The sequence below is a fragment of the Mesoplodon densirostris genome, chromosome 16 (assembly GCF_025265405.1).
Source record: "Mesoplodon densirostris isolate mMesDen1 chromosome 16, mMesDen1 primary haplotype, whole genome shotgun sequence".
NCBI classification, from domain to species: domain Eukaryota; kingdom Metazoa; phylum Chordata; class Mammalia; order Artiodactyla; family Ziphiidae; genus Mesoplodon; species Mesoplodon densirostris.
Genome location: NC_082676.1, coordinates 29,565,913 through 29,586,233, shown reverse-complemented (window position 1 = coordinate 29,586,233; position 20,321 = coordinate 29,565,913). Strand labels below are relative to the sequence as shown.

The window sequence follows — 20,321 nt, the reverse complement described above, 5'->3', positions numbered from 1 at the left end:
GTGCTTACTTCAAGAAAGAGAAGCTAAATGAGGACAGCAACAGAGGCTACCGGAGTTTTCCAGGGAAAGATTAACCATCTTCCTCAGCTCTCCTCCACACCCTAGTCCCACTGATGTGTTCAGATAACCCTTTCATATACTGTAATATTGACTTAATCAGCATAAAATGGAAAGAAAGAGCTCTAGATCTGTAATAAAAAATTCAAATTTGGAGAGGGGCAAACTTTAGATCAGCAGCCAGTAGAGAAAGGAGGGGAAGGGAGTGGGTAAGGTGGACAGGAACATTGGGACTGTAGGTGAGGTAGGAGATAAATGGGCCCCCCCCCACAAGGGTAAGCAGCTGGAGTTCATTCCCCATGGACAGAAACTCCAGAATATCAATAGCAGGATGATCAAGAGAGGAGGCTGGACCCTGCCCAGATAAGAGATAAAAGACCACATATTTCTCATTCTTGAAGTCAAGGAGACCTTCCTGACTAGAAAGCTCCTTGGAGGTCAAAAGGGGAGTGATGTCAAGGCCACCCATAGGCCTCTTTGCTGGAATCCATCTTGGCTGAGAGATGCTCGCGCACACACAAGGGATGACCCTGAGATATACCGAATACAGACTCAGAACCAGGCAAATCAAAATGATAGGCCAAAGGAAACCCAGAAGAAATGCCCCATATAAGTGATTTAAATTACCACAAGGGTGTGACTCTCTCTCTGAGCCCACCCGTGTGTCTATCCACAAGTATTGTACTTTTTCCTCCTAATAAACACTTTACTTGTTTCACTACTTTCCTTCTTTGTGGGGATTCTTTTCTGCAAAGCTGAAGGGCCAGGGCCTTATCACTGACCATTAGTCTAGTGGCTAGGGTTCTGCACTCTCACTGCTGCAACCCGACCTTAATCTCTGGCCAGGAACCAAAACCTTGCTTAAAGCTGCTGCAGGCCGAGGCCACCCAAGATCATGGGGACATGAATGGACCTCTGTCAAACCAATGTAAGTTTCTTGCATCTCATGTAAAATGTTCTATAAACCTATTTTTTCCTTCCATCAGTGTCCAAATATGTCCATTCCATTTTTTTGTCTTGTTTTTGTTGGTGATATGACAACATAGTATCACATTTACTCCATTTCCTGGCCTGTGTGGAAAAATTAGGTGAATTCAAACACCTTCTTCAGGGACTTCCTTGGTGGTCCTGTGGGTAAGACTCCACGCTCCAAATGCAGGGGGCCAGTGTTCAACCCCTGGTCTGGGAACTAGATCCTGCATGCATGCTGCAATTAAGACTTCACATGCCGCAACTAAGAGTCTACATGTCGCAACAAAGAGTCCGCATGTCACGACTAAGAGTCCGCATGCTGCAACTAAGTCCGCATGCTGCAACTAAAGATCCTGCATGCCACAATGAAGACCCAGCACAGCCAAAATAAATAAATAAATAAATAATAAAAAACCAAACAAAAAACCCCAAATAAACACTTTCTTCCACTCCACAATAAGTGCCAGCCATTTGCTCTTCCGCATTCCATCTCTGAATGAGACTTCCAAGCTATCAATGGTCTGCAGCTGATCTTGCTGACAAGAATGTCTGTAGCTTTGAAATGCCTTCCATATATTTTGGAGACTCACCAGGAGTAGGTTCTACATTGACACAGACCTCTTGTCCTCTTTTTGTAACATCCACTTGTTTATGGCTATTCCAATATCAACAAGTGTTTGCTAGGGATACACACAGGTGAGCTTTTTTGCTCCTGATCTGCTTCTACAGTCACTCTCCGCACTATTGGAACTCGAGAACTGAGGATTTTCATCTTCAGGAAAATACTGCTATGTGCTTAAATTCTTCTTGGTTCTGTTTCCTAGAGTCTTGCCTATATGTTACAAAGGCATCAAATAAATGGTAAGTAATTTCTGCACTAAAAATTCAAACTCCTAAACTCTCAGCCATTTCTTGTGCATCTCATTCAATTTCCACATCGAAGGTCAAAATTACCGCATATTGACACTTTAATTTTGATACAGGGACAATCCTTGGAAAATGAGATCAGCTCAGAGATGGTCTCTTTCAATTTGACCCTTCCTCACTCCCAAGGTAGGTCTGTGATTATTCCCCTTTGAAGCTCTGTGACACCTTTTTTGGAATGTGTGTTGCTTTTTCTCACCCTGTTATTCTAGCTATTCCAGTGCTGCTCTTTTTTCTAAGAGAATACAAACTGGTTCTGGTGGGAGAAGCAGCTGCTAGATGCAAATCTCCTTATTTCTTCTCCTAAAGAAAATGCTTAAAACAACACAAAACAAATACCTCCTCCATCCCTGGCAGCTGTGATCCTTGTCAGCCAACCTCAGAGAATCTTAAAGGGATCTGGATGGGACACAAATCATGCTCCTACATTGGGTTAAATAGACAGATATTAAGAGGATATGACATGGGAAATGACAGACTCAGGAATGAGTGAAGAAGACAAAGTCATTTCAGAAACGAAGACGAAATGAAGAACCATCACCATAGAAAATGTGGTGAGAGACTCAGGGGATAGAAATGAGGGAAACAACCCTGGTATTTCCCCATTTTACAGACATTCCTCCTCCTCCTACCAGCTCACGTTCATTGGTTCCCTGTGCCAGGAAGTCTGTGTAGCACTTCACACGCATAATCCCACCTCCTTTGTACCACCACGCGAGGTTGCCTGTGATTCACTCTTGTTTTATTTTGCCCAACTTCATATAGTTAATAATTGCCAGAAATCTGATTTCAATCCCGGATGTATCTGATTTCACAGCATTTGCTCTTTACACTTTACCACATGGCCTTGTAAAAGTAATCATCGTGAAATAGAATTTACCTTCTTTGGTGAGGTGGGTGGCATTTTTGGAGTTGCCTTTAGCTGTGTCCTCCGAATATCTGGCTGTGGCTCTGCCTTTGAAAGATTTGTGGCTCTTTTCAACTTCATGTAGCTGCAGGAAAAAAATGAAAGGTTGATCCTGGCCTGGGAAATGAGTGTTTGAGTTTCAGAGTCCAAGATGGTGAGATCTAGAGGGCAGCCACCTTAAATAGCCAGTTCTTGTCCCCACCGCTGGTTGGAGAGGGCACCTAGGACTCAGGTTTGCATGGTATTTGAAGGAACATCTGGCCAGGGGAGGACAGAACCTCTGCCAATCCTGTATTTCAATGGTTTTCTATACCTGGGCAGGAGGACAGTGAGAGCAACAGAAGGAAGTGTGGTTGGGGAACTGGCAGTGAGGCTGATGAGATTAGTTCCAGAAGAGGGGGTGAGGAAGCAAGGAAGACAGGGCTTAGGGAGGGTTGGTGTAGAGTCTTTACCACGTGAAGAAGGTGGGGTTGGGGGCTGGGAGAGCAGAAGAGGCAGTCAGCGTGTCAGCGGATGTTGAGAGAGGCTGCCCCAGTGTGGAGGGGACTTAAGAGACCCCTTAGGTCATGGGGCACAGCACTATGTTGCTCTGGCAATGCTGTTTTCGTTAGTATTTCTAGTTTTAGTTTTAATAGGTAGGAATTACTGTGGGTACTGGTTTTATTGTGTATGAACATTGGTTTAATCTATTGAGTTTCTCCTGTTCTTTAGCAACTGCTCAAAATTTAAGTCATTACTGTTATGTATTCCCAAATACCCTCAGAATATAAATTCATGTCATTGAGTCTCTCAAGGCTGCTTCCTACCATGCAGATAATTTGGGGTTTGATTTAGAAGAAAGCCATTTAAAGAATACAACTGGGCTCAAAGAGCAAATTAACAAAACCCCAAAACATAACATCTTTTTGAATGAAAATGCCCGACAGACTCACCGCTTGGATTTTCTTTCTCAGCTGGGCATTAGCTCGGGAAAGGCTTTTGGAAACTGAGTTCAGGTAGTAAATGGCCAGGCTGCAAGAGAAAAGCATGCTCCGGGGGTACTGTTATCTTGGAAAATGGCAAGAGCTGGACACCTTTCCCGAAGAATCACAGCAGGCTTCCTGGAATAGGTGACCAGGTTTTGCCTCTGGGCAGAGTGGAGGGAGGTCCTACCATCATCCTAAGTTCTCCACTTAACATTGACAAGGTCTTGGACATCGCTGTTCTCTATTTTATTGAACACATTTCTAGTTCTCAGAGAGTTTAATAAAGGTTAGCTAAAGGAATCAGTCCTCTTCTGGGAAACCTGAAGAGGCAGGAGAGAGGCAGGGTTTCTTGTCTGCAGAAACAGCTGCTTGTGTTTCCTGGATACCTGCCCTGTGCCAGGCTCTGTGCCACGTGCATCCCACTCCACATCTCACTGGTTTTGATGAAACCCTGTGAAGAAGAAAGGATGACTCCCATCTTTACAGATCAGCATCCTGGAATGCAGAGAGGTTAAGTCACTTGCCCAAGGCCACCCTATCTATTTGCACTTGTAGGAGACCACATTTGACGCCAAAGCCTTCAAGTGCTGAGAGAGGAGAGAGGTGCTAAGTGACCTGCTCCAAGCTTGCCTAGAAACACAACTGCACAGACCCCAAATGCCCTCTACCCAGGGTGCACTGATGGGAATGTCTGTCCTGGGCTTGTGGTTTTCACAGTCCAGCCCCCACTGGCTGACTGGGTGGCTGGGTATCCTTTGAGGCTATAGCCCTTTCACAGGATCTAGGATTTGGGGCTTGTCCTGGATGTACCACCTGAGAAGGAAGGGCCACAAAAGCCCGGGATGCCTCCTGGACTGGGTGCTCTGACAGCCTGTCCTTGTCACTTTTCTTTCTGCATTTCAAGCCCCGGCTGCTCCAGCTTGGGTCTTCTGATCCTTGCCCTCAGGGAGGGGCCGCCCTGAGCCACTTCAGCAGAATTCTTGAGCTCTCTTACAGGCAGAAGGGAGGAACCACGCAGGCTTTGGCAGAGTGTGGGTCAGAGGCTGTCCCGTGAGCTTCCTGAAGCAAAGACTCAGAGGACCGTGGGCGACAAGAGGCCAGAAGGAGGACAGGCAAGGGACCACCATCTGTTGGGAAGGCGCCCAGGAGGCCTCGCTCTCTCTCCTAATTCACAGCCCATTTGTTAGGGAGGAACCAGAGATCAGAGAAGATAGAATGCTCCTGGGTGGCTGTGCTCCTCCTGAGGCTGTTTCCAAGCTTAGCATTTCCCTGTGCCGCCCTGTAAGGTCAGGTTTGGTGTCTGGGTTCCAGAATTTCCTCAGGTGGTTGTCACTACCATGTCAGCCCTCCTTCATGCCAGGACTAGAAGCAGAGGATGTCTGAAGTCAAGGATGTAAGGAAATACACCTATTTTGGAGAGCAATTCAGCACTGTCTTCAAAGATTGAAGAAACACATACCTATGACCCAGCAATACCACTTCTAGAAGTCTATCTTAGAGAAAACTGTAGTATGCGTACAAGGAGACATAAGGAGCACATTTGCAACAGCAAAAAAGTGGAAACAACCTATCTCTATGCAGAGAAATGGTTAAATTGTGGTTTAATCACACAACTGATAAAAGAAATGTTCACATATTGAGGTATGGGGAAGTCATTCTGGTTTATACAGGAGCTAACTTGAATTTTATGCTAACTAAAGCAGCCTGCTTGTGACCTATCAAGCATACATTGTACATCTGCTTTTTTTTTTTTTTTTTTTTTGGTGACCTCGCTACTTGCGGGATCTCATTTCCCTGACCAGAGATTGAACCCGAGACACGGCAGTAAAAGCCCAGAATCCTAACCACTAGGCCACCAGGGACCTCCCATATCTGTTTTAATTATGAAAGAAAAGGGCACATTGACCAGAAGTAAAGAATGTCCATGTGAAAAATAAAGATTAAATGTCTCCTTTCCTAGGATTCCATTGCTGGTCCTCCTTTGATGATAAGATTCCCTTCCCAGATGCCAAGGCCATACTGACTCGCTGTGTATGTGCTGATGTGTTTTTTTTTTTTTTTTTTGAAACCTTGAAGGAATGTATCCCTGATTTGTTTAATGTTCTTTGTTCTGTCAAGATATAAAACTGTGCTGAAAACCATGCTTCTCTGGAGCAACTTCTCAGAGTTATCTAAGAAGCTGTCTTCTGGGCTATAGTCCTCAGTTTGGCTCAAATAAAACTCTTTTCTATTCCTATTATAGATTGTTTATTGATTATTTTTGTGACACAATGGAATACAGCAGAGCCATGAAAATGTGTGCTCATGTATCCACATGAAAAAGTCCCCCAAACATAATGTGAGTAAGGAAAGCTGTGTAGCCTGAATGAGTCATGAAAAATTTTTGAACTCAGAAAACAGTAGTACATACACGTGATTAAATGGTCCAGATTGGAAATGATGAAGACTAATCCAAATAGTAGTCACCTTTGGAGAGGGAGGGAGAGAGAAAGACTGGGTGGGGCTTGAAGTGTAACATTTATTTCTTTTAAAAAGAGAGACTGATCTGAAGCTAATATTGCTAAACGTTAACATCTGTTTAATCTTGTGATCTTGTACATGCTTGTCTGTATGCTTCTGCACGTTAGGAATATTTCACAGTTTCCTGCCCTGTTCCTTCCTTGAGTGTTCATTGTTTGCCTCCTACGCCCCAGGCATGGGGCTGCTGTTGGGGATACAGAGATCGCCAAGCTCACCCACATCTTCAGTCTGTGAGAGGGATGGTGACAAATGCACCGAACACTCTAGTGCACGGGGTGCTCTGTAGAGAAGTCCTGCGGGCCCAGCCAGGGACAGGATGCATCAGGCCTCAGCTTTCTTGGGGAAGGGGTCTTTGATATTTCCAGTGGATGTTTTGGAGGGTGCTGCAGACAATGCCAGTACTCACCTTATGCTTTGGGCCCTATCTTCAGTGTGCTCACTGAAAGACTTACAGCTGCCAGTGCCTGAAGCCCCGCCCCACACTCGGAAACCATTCTGTCCATGAAGGCAACTGGCCCTAACTGCCGGGCAATTAACCAACGCCTCTTCCCTTCCACATCTCCCAGCAGCACTCAGCCAGTGATGGATGGGAACTGGTCTACAGATGCCCCGGATCCCTCACCCTTGAGCAGGATAACTCAGAGGCACATTTTCCCAGAACTCCCAGCAGGATTAAAGTCACCCCAGTAGTAAGAATGCACCTTCCTGTCCCTTCTCTGTCTTACTTCCCTACACACACTGCCCCCTCCAATTGCAGTTTAGATTGCGTTTAAGTCTTTGTCTGAGGATCTGCTTCTGGGAAATCCAGATTGAGAGGGCAAGAAAGAAGGACCTGCCAAGGAAGTCTCGGGGAGGTTTCCACGAGGCAGAGCCATGGCCCCTGGGTAACTTACAACATCAGCAGGATGGCTGGAATGATCAGGCCTGGATTGGCGAGGAAAGCAAAAATCTTGCCCAGGAAGGTTGGGAAATCGTTTTCCACTGTCTCTTGGATGACGTCATACATTCTGTTTTTCCCACTGGAAAGAGGAGAGAATACATTATAGCGTGCTGTGAAGCTCATATGGCATAAACAGCTGTGTCCATACCCTGGAGGGTCCAGGCCGCCACTCACGACTACTCTTCTGGAAGAACAGAGCTCTTCTCCGCAGGGACTACAGTGGAAAAAGTCCCCACTTGGGGCTGCCCTGTAGGCGAGGGCTTAGATCTGCCTCAGCACCCTGGCTCTCTGGCTTCAAGTCCTTGGTGCCTCACAACCTCTCAAACTACCTTGGTCTCCTGTGCCTGGCACCTTCCTCGGCAAGATGAAAATGGGTTTTCTCCTATACTCTCATGGGAGAAAATGGCCTGTGATGTAGCTACGAGACCAACATGGAGCTTCCTCTGGGTCCCTGGGCCTGGAGGCAGCTCTCCAGATACTGATGTGATGGACAGCCTCATGGTGACTCAAAAATACTTACAATTAGTCTTCAGATGAGAATTCCAGTATTGCCTTGGGCAGGCTCTTGGACAGTTCACAACAGTAATTTTGATTTTCTTCAATTACCTAAGAACCGTTATGCAGACTGCCTTCCACAAATAGCTGCCCAGAGATTACTGTCTGCTCCTGGCTTTTGGTTGGTAGCTTTGGTGCCAAGAACTGGAATTTATGGTTTGAAATTCCCGATTTAAATCCTCTCTCCTCCATTTATTAGTTGTGGGACACCATGGACAATTTACTTACTCACTTTCTGCCTGTATTCATACCCTCACTCTCCCAACTAGAGCTGTACTTTTCAATGTGGTTATTAAAATTAAATTAAATTAAATTAAAAATTCAGTTTCTTAGTCACACATTTCAAGGAGTCATGTGACTAATAGTTACTATATTTTAGGAGCAGATGTGGATTTTTTCCCCTCATATAGAAAGTTCTATTGGTTAGTGCTGCAGAGGTTTGATATCTTTGAACAAGATACTGAAAATTTCTCTGCCCTGGTTTCCTCATCCGTATAATATAGTACAATAATAAAATAGTATATACAATATGGTATTATAAATATAATAACAGCATTTGTCTCAGATTGTTTAGAGGACATAGACATGAATTCATATAAAACATTGAGTATGGGGCTGTCAAATTATAAGTGCCCTCCAAAATGTTGCATCTAGAAGCTTCATTTTTCTCTATGTGTCAATCAGGGGTTAGCAAACAATGGCCCATGGACCAAATTTGGCTTGCTACCTGTTTTTATAAGGCCTGTGGGCTAAGAATGGCTTTTACATTTTTAAATAATTGGAAAAATATCAAAAGAAGAATAACATTTTGTGACACATAAAAATTGAAGTATGAAATTCAAACTTCAGTGTCTGTAAATGTTTTATTGGAACACAGCCATGCTCATTTATTTATGTATAGTCTCTGGTTGTTTTTGTGCTATAATAGCAGAGATGAGTAGTTGTGTTAGCAAACATCTGTGGCCACCTCAATGCTTAGTACTGCTGCACAGCACACTACAAATTGCAATGATGTAGTTATAACATGACAGCATTTCAAGTGCCATGCATATCATCATATTATAACATTTAATTTATTATTAGTAGTATTATTTGGCTGTGCCCTGCAGCTTGCGGGACCTTAGTTCCTCGACCAGGAATTGAACCCACACCCTCGCCAGTGAAAGCGCAGAGTCCTAACCACTGGACCGCCAGGAAATCCCTATTATTTTTTTAATTACTACTGCATACCCATTTTGTAAAAACAAGAAAAGTGGACTTCAAATGTGATGCTTAAGTCACAATAGAATGTGCATTATTTTGTCATTGAATTATGACGTATTATATGATGCATTAGTTTTCAGTGACTACTGTGTAACCGATTACCACATTGGAGGCTTAAAACAATACAAATTATTTTCTTACAGTTCTGGAGGCCAAAAATTCTGAAATGGTTTCACTGGATTGAAACCAAGGTGTCAGGAGGGCTGCTCTCCTTTCAGAGGGAGGCTCTAGGGAAGAATCTGTTTCTTTTTCTCAACTTTTATAGCTTCATTCCCTGCATTCTTTGGCTCATGGCCCCTTCCTCTATCTTCAAAGCTAGCAGGAGAGAATCTTCAAATCTCTTTCTGCTTTCAAGGTCACATCACTTACTGCTCTTCTATAGTCAAATATCTCTTTGTGTCCCTCTAATAAGGACACGTGATTTAGGGCCCATCTGGGTAACTCAGACAATCTCCCCATCTCAGCATCCTTAATCAGATAAGTAAAGACCATTTTGATATATAAGGTAACATCCACAGGTTCCAGGGATTAGGACCTGGATATCTTTGGGAGCCATTATTCAGCCCACCAGTCTGCTCTCTGGCCTCCAAACATTCATACTCATTCCACCTGCAAAATATATTTCACCACCATCCCTACATGCCCCAAAGTCTCAACCTATTACAGCATCAACTCAGAGTCCAAAAATCTCATCTAAATGTCATGGACTCAAAGGTACCAAATCTCATCTAAATCAGGTGTAGGTGAGACTTTGGGTATGATCCATTTGGGGGCAAAATTTCTATCTGTGGATCTGTGAAACTAGAAAGCAAGTTATTTACTCCCAAAATACAATGGTGGGTCAGTCATAGGATAACAGTTATGGATATTCCAATTCCAAAAGGAAGAAAATGGAAGGAAGAAAGGAATCACCAGTTCCCAGCAATTTTGAAGTCCAATCAGCCAAATTCCATTAGATTTCAAAAGCCTGAGAATAATTTTCTCTTGGCTCAACCCTCTGTGCCTGCCTGCAACTCTGCCCTCCAGGCCCAAGACTCTGGCCTCGGAGTCATCCTTCCTTTTTCTTGAAGAGTAGCACAGGTTTCAGCTGAGTAGATTTGATCAGCCTGTTTACTGACTATAAAATATTTGGAGCCCAACAGCTTTCCTTCATTTTGTCTCTTCTCTGCCCCTTTCAGTCCAAGCTGTGATACTCTCATACAACAATCTCAAATACCTGGTGGGTCTTCCATGTATGCTGTGGGAATTCAGTCCATTACACTAGAGGGTCCTACACAGATCTTTCCTGGATAATTCCATTTCCATTTCTGGCTTCTGCTGAGATGGTTGAGAGGATCTGAGTTACGTGCTTAAAAGAATCATCTGTGTGAATGAATATTCAGATCCTTCAGAAGCACTAGCAAAAGGTTGTCCAGCCTCATCCTTGGCTTTCTCCTTAGAGCATGCTTTCCTAACAGTGGATTTGTTTTTAGAGTCTTCTGCAAACTGGACAGTCTGAGAATTTCCCAAATCATCGAGTCCTGGTTCCTTTTTGCTTATCAGTTCTTTCCTCAATTTATCTTTCTTCTCACATTTTTAGTATAAACAGCAAGAAGAAACTAGGCTTCACCTTCAACACTTTACTTAGAAATATCCTCAGCTATAATCTCCAAAATATACAAACAGATCATATAACTCAACAACAACAAAAAAAAACCCAACTGAAAAATGGGCAGAAAACCTTAACAGACATTTCTCCAAAGAAGACATACAAATGGCCAGTAGGCACATGAAAAGATGCTCAGTATCACCAATTATTAGAGAAATGCAGATCAAAACTACAATGAGGTACCACCTAACACTGGTCAGGATGGCCATCATTAAAAAGTCTACAAATAACAAATGCTGGAGAGAGTGTGGAGAAAAGGGAACCCTCTTACACTGTTGGTGGGAATGTAAGTTGGTGCAGCCACTATGAAAACAGTATGGAGTTTCCTCAGAAAACTAAAAATAGAACTACCATATGATCCAGCAATCCTACTCCTGGGCATATACCTGGACAAAACTATAATTCAAAAAGATACATGCACCCCTATGTTCATAGAAGCACTATTCACAATAGCCAAGACATGGAAACAGCCTAAAGGTCCATCGACAGATGAATGGATAAAGAAGATGTGGTACATATATACAATGGAATATTTCTCATCCATTAAAAAGAACAAAACAATGACATTTGCAGCAACATGGATACAACCAGAGATTATCATATTAAGTGAAGTAAGTCAGAAAGAGAAAGACAAATATCATATGATATCACTTATATGTGGAATCTAAAATATGGCACAAATGAATTTATCTACAAAACAGAAACAGACTCAGATATAGAGAACAGACTTGTGTTTGCCAAGGGGGAGGGAGGGAGGGGGAGGGATGGACTGGGAGTTTGGGATTAGTAGAAGCAAACTATTATATATAGGATGGATAAACAACAAGTTCCTACTGTATAGCACAGGGAACTATATCCAATCTGGAAAAAAACCATAATGGAAAAGAATATAAAAAATGTATATATGTGTATAACTAAGTCACTTTGCTGTACAGCAGAAATTAGCACAACATTGTAAATCAACTATACTTCAATAAAGAAAAACAGAGAAAAAAGTTTTTACTAAGATTGATCTTCAAAAAAAAAAAAAAAGAAATATCCTCAGCTACGGACTTCCCTGGCAGTCTAGTAGTTAAGACTCTGTGCTTCCACTGTAGGGGGTGTGGGTTCGATCCCTGGTCGGGGAAATTAAGATCCCACATGCCACGTGGTGCAACCAAAAAAAAAAAAAAAAGAAAGAAATATCCTCAGCTAAATATACAAGTTTATCATTTACAAATTCAGCTTTCCATACAACTGAAGGACGTAGTTTATCTAAGCTTTCTGTCTCTATATAACAAGGATACCCTTTCCTCTAGTTTCCAAAATCATGGTCCTCATTTACCAGTGATGAAGTAATTAAATTGTAGGAGCTGAAGGAATGTATTCAGAGAAAATATACTTAAGACTTTTAGATTTTCCAGCAAGAGCAGTTGCTTAAAGAGTTGAGGACATTCAAACAAAAGGCAAGTGATCTCAGGTTGTTTTCCTTGGCTCTTAATGAGTCAATAGATGTTACTGATACTGCTTAGCTGTTTATTTGAGGAGTTAATGCCAAGTCTGAAGTGACTGAAGAATTAACTCCTATGAATATTCTGTGCAGGACATATATGGGTGAAATTTTCTCAAAAAAATTGAGAAAACACTAATTTAGTACAACTGAATGGAATGGAATTCAGTACAACTGAAATGAAGTGGAATCTGCTATGATGTGCTACAACTGATAATGGTCAAACTATATGTAGAGCAGAAGTCAGAGCTGAACAAATTAACAAAGCTTGTGAAATTTTCAGTGTATGCACACTATGGTTATTCATTTTCTTATTCATCAGTAATTTGTAGCAAATATTTGAATCTATCATGTACAGTTGAGTCAATAGTGTCAATGGTAAACTTCATTTGCTCTCATGACTTAATCATTTTCATATCTGTGAATTTTTATCAGAAATAGAAACTGAATATCCTGACTTGCCCTACTGCACAGCAGTCCGATGGCTTGGCAGTAATACAGCTTTATGGCAAATTTTTTTCCTATGGTAGTAGATGTGTTGCCATGTCTGGTACAAAAATGGATCTGGGGCCTCCCTGGTGGCGCAAGTGGTTGAGAGTCCGCCTGCCGATGCAGGGGATACGGGTTCGTGCCCCGGTCTGGGAGGATCCCATATGCCGCGGAGCGGCTGGGCCCGTGAGCCATGGCCGCTGAGCCTGCGCGTCCGGAACCTGCGCGTCCGGAGCCTGTGCTCCGCAACGGGGGAGGCCACAGCAGTGAGAGGCCCGCATACCGCAAAAAAAAAAAAAAAAAATGGATCTGGCAGCAAAGATGGCTATCTGGGCAGGACAACTGATTTTTGATGATAGGGAATAGTAACTCTGAACCTCTGTTATGTGAAATATCACCTCCTCCCCCTCAAAAGAATTCCATTCTTCTCATTGATAGTCCTGTATTACAAAAAATTATACTCTATTGTTATCATATTTTGAATTTTGCCAGTAAAAACTTTGTGGGCATTTGTTTCTCTCCTGTTATATAAGTACCTACATAATAGTCTTGATTTTGTCTCTTGATCCCCAAAGCCTAAAATATGTACTATCAGGTTCTAAAAGAAAAAAGTTAGCTGATCCCTGGTGTAGATAATGCTTCCCACCTCATAGCATTGTTATGAGTACCAGCTACCCCGTATTCGGGCAGGGCTCAAGCTTAACAAATTCGTATATATGCCCTACTATGGATTAACACACTCCTCCAAGTACTTTACAGATAACAGCACACTAAATCCTCACAGCAACAACTGAAATAAAGTGGAATCTGCAGTGATGTGCTACAACTGATAAAGGTCAAACTATATACAGAGAAGAAGGCATAGCTGAACAAATTAACAAAGCTTGTGAAATTTTCCATCTCAGAGGCAATGAATCTGCTGTGTAACTTGCTCAAGATGACCCAGCTGGCAAACGACAGAGCCAGCTCTAAAGTCTATGCTCTAAATCAGGAGTGGTGGCAATTTTTCTCCAAAAAAGATTTTAGGCTTTGTGAGCCAGATGGCCTCTGTTGGAACTACTCAAATTGCTGCTGTTGTAGTTAGAAAGCAGCCATAGATTATATGTAAGCAAATGAGTGAGGTTGTGTCCTAATAAAACTTTATTTACTAAAACAGGTGGTCTGGGTTTGGTCCATGGGATGTAGTTTACCAACCCTTACTTTTTTTTTTTTTTTTGCGGTACGTGGGACTCTCACTGTTGTGACCTCTCCCGTTGCGGAGCACAGGCTCCGGACGCACAGGCTCAGCGGCCATGGCTCACGGGCCCAGCCGCTCCACAGCATGTGGGATCCTCCCGGACCGGGGCACAAACCCGTGTCCCCTGCATCGGCAGGTGGACTCCCAACCACTGTGCCACCAGGGAAGCCCCAACCCTTACTTTTAACTATACGTTCTGCAATGCTGCCCATCTCACTCATTTATCTTGCCTGCCTGGATCTGATCCAAACCCTAAAAGTGAATTTCTGCCAGGTGAAGGGTCTGGTTCAAGCACTGACCATAATTTTTCTCCTAGACACTGGGTGTAAAGCAGGGAGAAAGGAAGAAAAAAAAATCACACCTGCATGGAGCTTATGGTCTGGTGGGGGAGACGGACAGCAAACAAGATGAAAAAGCAAAAAGAATGGCATGCTAGATGTTGGTAAAGAGATGTGATAAACAGAAGTAATGACAAGACGTGTGTGTGTGATTTCAGTTAGGGTCCCCAGGGAAGGCCTCACTGAAAAGGTGACCATTGAGTAAAGCTCGGAAGCAAGTGAGAGGACAGCTGTGAAAATGCTCGAGGGATGAATGTTCTAGCTGTTGGTGGGTTTTGATCAGGAGTGACAAGAAGGAGGTGGCAGCCATGTGTCCTCCTGGGCTCCATTCGTGGGTCCCTTCCTCTGCTATCTGGGTGTCAGCTGTCAGGGCCTCAGGGAGCAGATGAAGCAAGAGTGCGGCAGGTGGCGAGGGCCAGACACTGCACGGGCCTACTCACTGGCCACCTGCCTGGAACAGGTGGGTGGTCTGGGCAAAGGGGCACCGGCATTTGCACCCAGAGCCCAGCCCTCCAAACCTTGCTCAGGAAGAAGCCTAAAGAAGCTTCTGCCACCTCTGCCACGTGGTTGTCCCTCAGCCTGGTGCCCAGGCCTCCTGCCGCTCAGCATGGTCCTCCACTCTGGATCCAGCCCCCCTTTCCTTCTGTCTGGACCCCCGTTCAGCCCCATCACACTCTGCTGTGAGCTCTCCTGCTAACGACTCCTCTGAGCTCCCACAGCCCTTGCTGTGGGGCACCAAGCACAGGGCTTTATCAAGGTCAGTCCGTTATAAACTGAGAAGTGTCAGTTCAGCATTTCCCAAAGCGTGCTGATCCACATTAGTAGACAGGGTCGGGACTGGAGTGAGGCGGGTGAGGCCCTGGGGTGCACAGTTTAAGGAGGTACTGCCCTTGGGGTTGTGCAAGTGCAGGGTGGGCATCTTACTAGTCTCACCCTCCTCCCTTCCCTAGATGGTGTTCCATGAGCAAGGGTCTGTGGTCAGTAGGGATGGAAGCACCAGCGTGCACACGGTCTCTCACTGCACGTTTCTTCAGAGCCTTGAATAAAGGAGTGTGCACTGTGCATTTCTAAGTGAGGAGGTGGCAGATAAAAGGGGCAGCATGTCCCAAACTCTTGAACCACAGAATCCCTTTTTATGCAGAAAAGAAAGGGCTTTGTTTTCAGAGGGTGTCACATTTGGAAATTGAGCAGTAGATGCACATTCTCTCTCCATCTGCCTCCTTACATAATTATTTATCTCTTTATATACAACGTCCAGTCTCTGAAACTAGTCTGGTTTATACCTTGAGCCTACAGTGCTATGTAGAGCATGAAGACCCTGTCAAGAGTCTCAGTAGCGGCTTCACATTTGAATGGGACTTGTAAATGTACGGTCATTTCATTTTCAGAATGCCCCCTGTTACTCATCCCATGGCAAGGTAATCCAGGGCAGTAGATTATCCGTATGTTAAAAGATTAGAGCTGTGCTGTCCAATATGGTAGCCATTAGCCACTGGTGGTCATTTAAATTAAACTTAATTTAAATGAAATAAAATTAGAAATTCAATTTCTTGGTCCTCATTTCAAGTGCTCAACAGCCACATGTGGCTGGTGGCTACCATATTGGATAGCACAGACATAGAACATCTCCATCCTGCAGAAAGCTCTGTTGAACAGCATTAATGATTTCCCCAAAGCTCCATGGCCTTTCGCAGGCTGACGTGACACCAGAACTGGAATTCTGAGCCTGAGATCTCTGAGCAGACTGCCCTGGGAGAGGAGGTGCTCCCCTGCAGCTGAGACTGTGCACCTGAATGGCCCGCAGTCAAAGGAGGGTGGAAGGGACATGACGGTGTAGGCCACCGGCAGGAGGCTGAGGAAGAGCACCAGCAGCAAGAGGCCCATGTAGAAGTTGTTGGATCGGGAGGCTTTGAACACGCGTTCATGGGGGACGTTGCTGCTCATCACCGCCCAGCACTGGAAGTACATGAAGGTCAGCAGGCGCAGCACGTTGATGCCCACCAGTCCCGGGGCGTAGAAGGAGCCCATCCTGGAAGGGTAGAGACCGCACACCTGGTTGGCTCGACAGCAGAAGAGGCCGGGGAAGGACAGCAGAAGGAAATGGGACTGATGGGCTAGGGGCAGGAGGCCTTGTTGCTTTCTCTGTAGGTCCCAAGGGAAGGGGCCTCCCATTTAACCAGGACAGTTATCACCAAACCATAGCCATCCATTGCTCAGGACAGGGACTCTCTGAGCATTCCTGGCTTGGGTTCTGGCCAGGATTTTACCACTGCCCCACCGCCAGGCATGGAGCAAATTACATGGCCTCTTGTGTGTTTCTCCATGGTCTCCATTAAACAGCATTGCTGCTCAGAAAACCATTTGAAGTCCTTAACTTAAAAGAACTGGATATTGGCTTGCTATGAGCCTTTGAAAGCCTTTGGCTGAAGTCAGGCAGCCTCCTCTAACTCCTTCTCAGAGGGAAGTTCCTCAGTTCATTTATCTCCCTCCCTCCTTCTCTCTTTCCTTTCCTCCCCTTCCTTCTCCCTCCCTCCCTTTCCTTCTCTTCTTTCTTTCCCACCCTTTTTCCTTTTTTCCTTCTTCCCTCTCTCCTCCCTCTTTCCTCCCTCTTCCTTTTTTCCTTCTCTCTCCCTAGCTCTTCTCTCCCCTCTCTACGTATATGGTAGCAAGTGGGTAGGCCAGACACTGTCCTGGTTCTCCTCTAGTCCTGCTCAAGTGAAAGAAGGGAGCTCAGAGAGGCCAGATGATTTGTCCAGCCTCTCTCTAGCTGGTTGAGAGGCAAAGCCTGGGATTCCAGCTTTTTGACTCCCCAAATGAGGTGATCACCAGAGGAAATGGTTAACTCACCAGATCATTCCTTGGTTGAAAATCAAACCAAGCACATTTCCACTAATATCAAACTCAGCATATGAGGGCTGGAGGGAGAGAGAGAGAGAGGAGAGAGAGAAAGTCTGTTAGGTCGTGTCAGCCAGACCCCACTACCAGTCAACTGACCAAGCCACTCCTCCCCAAAGAGCCTGCTCTGGTGACCAGAGAGGAACCTTAGATTCAGAGTTTTATTTAACATGTTTTCAACTTTTAAAAAAAGAGTTTTGAAGTTCTGAAACTTGAAACTTTCTTCAAGGTCTTCTCCAATTAAAATAATGAGAATTTTTTGGGAATTCCATGGCAGTGCAGTGGTTAGGACTCCACACTTCCACTGCAGGGGTCTGGGTTCAATCCCTGGTGGGGAAATTAAGATCCCGCAAGCTGTGCAGCATAGCCAAACTAAAAAAAAAAACAACAGAGAATTTTTACCTTTTATGGCCTGCAGGCTGACAGTGTATTCTTGGGAGGCCTCAAGAGAACGTTTTATCAATGTTCTACTCAGAAATGTAACTTGAAATTATAAGCAAGGAGTAAATCAAATAAATAACAAAATGCAAATAATTAAATGAGGAGTCAAATGTAAAGAAAGCTTTAAAAACAAAATAAATAAATCACCCCTCCAATTCTTTTCTCCTTCTCATCATTTTTAAAAATTAATTAATTAATTAATTTTTGGCTGTGTTGGGTCTTTGTTGCTGCACGTGGGTTTTCTCTCTAGTTGTGGCAAGCAGGGGCTACTCTTCGTTGCGGTGCGCAGGCTTCTCATTGTGGTGGCTTCTCTTGTTACGGAGCACGGGCTCTAGATGCACAGGCTTCAATAGTTGTGGCTTGCGGGCTCTAGAGCACAGGCTCAGTAGTTGTAGTGCACGGGCTTAGTTGCTCCACGGTATGTGGGATCTTCCCGGACCAGGGATCGAACCCGTGTCCCCTGCATTGGTAGGCGGATTCTTAACCACTGCGCCACCAGGGAAGCCCCACTCTCATCTTCTTTTTCATGGAAAGGAACCATCTCAGCCAGATGCAGATTTTCAACCTGACTCTGATTTTCAGAGTTTTGGAAATTTGTCAACTGTTTGAAAGAACATAATGTGTGTGAGCATTAGGGAGTCAGTATCCTTGTGAGGCCAGCTGAAACCTGCTTCCCAATTTGTCTTCCAGAAATGGAGATAAAAAGTGACAAGAATGAGAGAAGGAGGAAAACAAAGTGAGGAGAGAGAGAAGGAAAGTCAGGTGAGCGTGTATTAAAGGAAGAAACATGCAGAATCCAAATATAGGAGGGTTAAATCTTGGGAATTTAAAATTTAACACTTGAAAATATTAAAAAAACTTTTTAGGGCTTCCCTGGTGGCGCAGTGGTTGAGAGCCTGCCCGCCGATGCAGGGGACGCCGGTTCGCGCCCTGGTCCAGGAAGATCCCACATGCCGCGGAGCGGCTGGGCCCGTGAGCCATGGCTGCTGAGCCTGCGCGTCCGGAGCCTGTGCTCCGCAACGGGAGAGGCCACAAGAGTGAGAGGCCCGTGTACCACAAAAAAAACAAAAAACTAAAAACAAACTTTTTATCTACTGGATTTTGTGTCCTGCTTAGAAAAAATTAAATACTACTTCACAGAGTAGAGACTGTCATTAAGCGTCTAAAGAAATGCACAGAATGCATCTGACTGTATCAGAGAGGATGACTGGAACGCCTTTCTGCACAACGTCCATGAAGTGGTGACCTACAAATCCAGCCTCCAGGTCCCAGCACCAGCAGTAGTTCATGAACCGGACAAAACAAGCCCGCAGGAAGTCCCCCAGCAGGATGGTGATACATGTTACCAGCATGTCCGACACTGTCAGCCTCATGAATTCCTGCAAGGAGGAACATAGAGAAAGGGGGTGGTCAGGGTTTGACCATGCCTGCTTCTCCCAACTGACTGCAGCCAGGCCAACGCTCCCCCACCCACTCGTATTCTTCTCTGTGACCCTCTGGTTAATGGTGGTGCAGATAAAAGACCCCATGCTTTGCAAAATGCTTACTATAGGTTCCAGCTCTACAAGTTACTAATTTATTGCTTTGGAATAGTCTCTGAACCTTTTGAAGTTGATACATTAACCTTGCAGGGTTACTGGGAAAGTTAGTGATTATGTACGCAAATTGCCTGGCAGTTGGCAATACCCAGTATTTGGTAGTTATCAGCACTATTGCATAGAGGTAGGATCTGAAGGCTCACTCCTTGCTTCCCCCATCTGCTCTGAAGTGCCAGCTGCCCCAGCTAAGACTGAATCTGACCATTGTCCCTGGGAACAGCAGCTGGTTATCTTTACCCCCTGCTAATTGGATTTTTTTTGGGGGGGTATGTAGAGAAAATAATGTAGGTTTTTCACAGAGGCACATAGAAGAAGAGCCAAAAGCAAAGGAACAAAGTTTTCTTTGATGTGTAGAGTACATATAATTTATTAATTTTTTTTGAAAAGTTGGAAAGATCTACCCGACTTCATCACAATCTTTAAGACATCTAATAGACTTGGAGTTCCCAGGGGACACAGGGTCTACTCTATTCATTTTTGTATCTTCCAAGATGATTAATAAATGCTTGCTGGATGAACGGCTGATGAGTTTTCAGGGTTTTTCCTTAACAAGAATTCAGACTATTACTCTTAAGTAAAACACAAACTGACTTGTATCAGGTCTCCATGTCTATGCAAGGTGATGCTCTGGGGCCTGGGGTGAAGGTGGTGGTGGACATAGGTGAGCAGGACATAATGCCTCAAACCCATCATTACCAACAAACTCAGGAGGAAACAAGTTTTAATCAGTGATGGGCATTCAGGGAGGAGGGCAAGAGAGATGCCTTCCAAGGATGTGAGGAAGGAAAAGAGAAATTCTATAGCAGAATATTCCAAAGGAATCATGTAGGTAACGAACTCTCTTTTGTCTTCTAAAGAGGGTAGGTTTTACTGACTTGAAGGTTTTCTCTGTTACACACTGTGATGGGTTTAGAAATGTGAGTTGCTCTACACATTAAAGATGAGGACGATTTGAAGAGAATGGAGGAATTTAGACTGGAGGAGATGAGAAGTCATGAGTCTGAGCCTTCTGTGAAGGAAGCAGGGAGAAAAAGCCCCCAGGACCCTGTGGAAAGGAAACCCTGCCTCAGGAAAATATCTGCT

General features: G+C 44.3%; 1 protein-coding gene across 1 annotated transcript in view; it reads right to left on the bottom strand.

Moving 5' to 3' along the window:
- TMC2 (transmembrane channel like 2) overlaps nucleotides 1–20,321 on the bottom strand; it is an 80,491-nt gene that overhangs the window by 2,060 nt on the left and 58,110 nt on the right. The window contains 6 exon segments of the mRNA XM_060077863.1: nucleotides 2,834–2,945; nucleotides 3,793–3,871; nucleotides 7,239–7,364; nucleotides 16,094–16,333; nucleotides 17,152–17,219; nucleotides 18,891–19,019. Coding sequence (XP_059933846.1) covers nucleotides 2,834–2,945; nucleotides 3,793–3,871; nucleotides 7,239–7,364; nucleotides 16,094–16,333; nucleotides 17,152–17,219; nucleotides 18,891–19,019 — 754 coding nt within the window.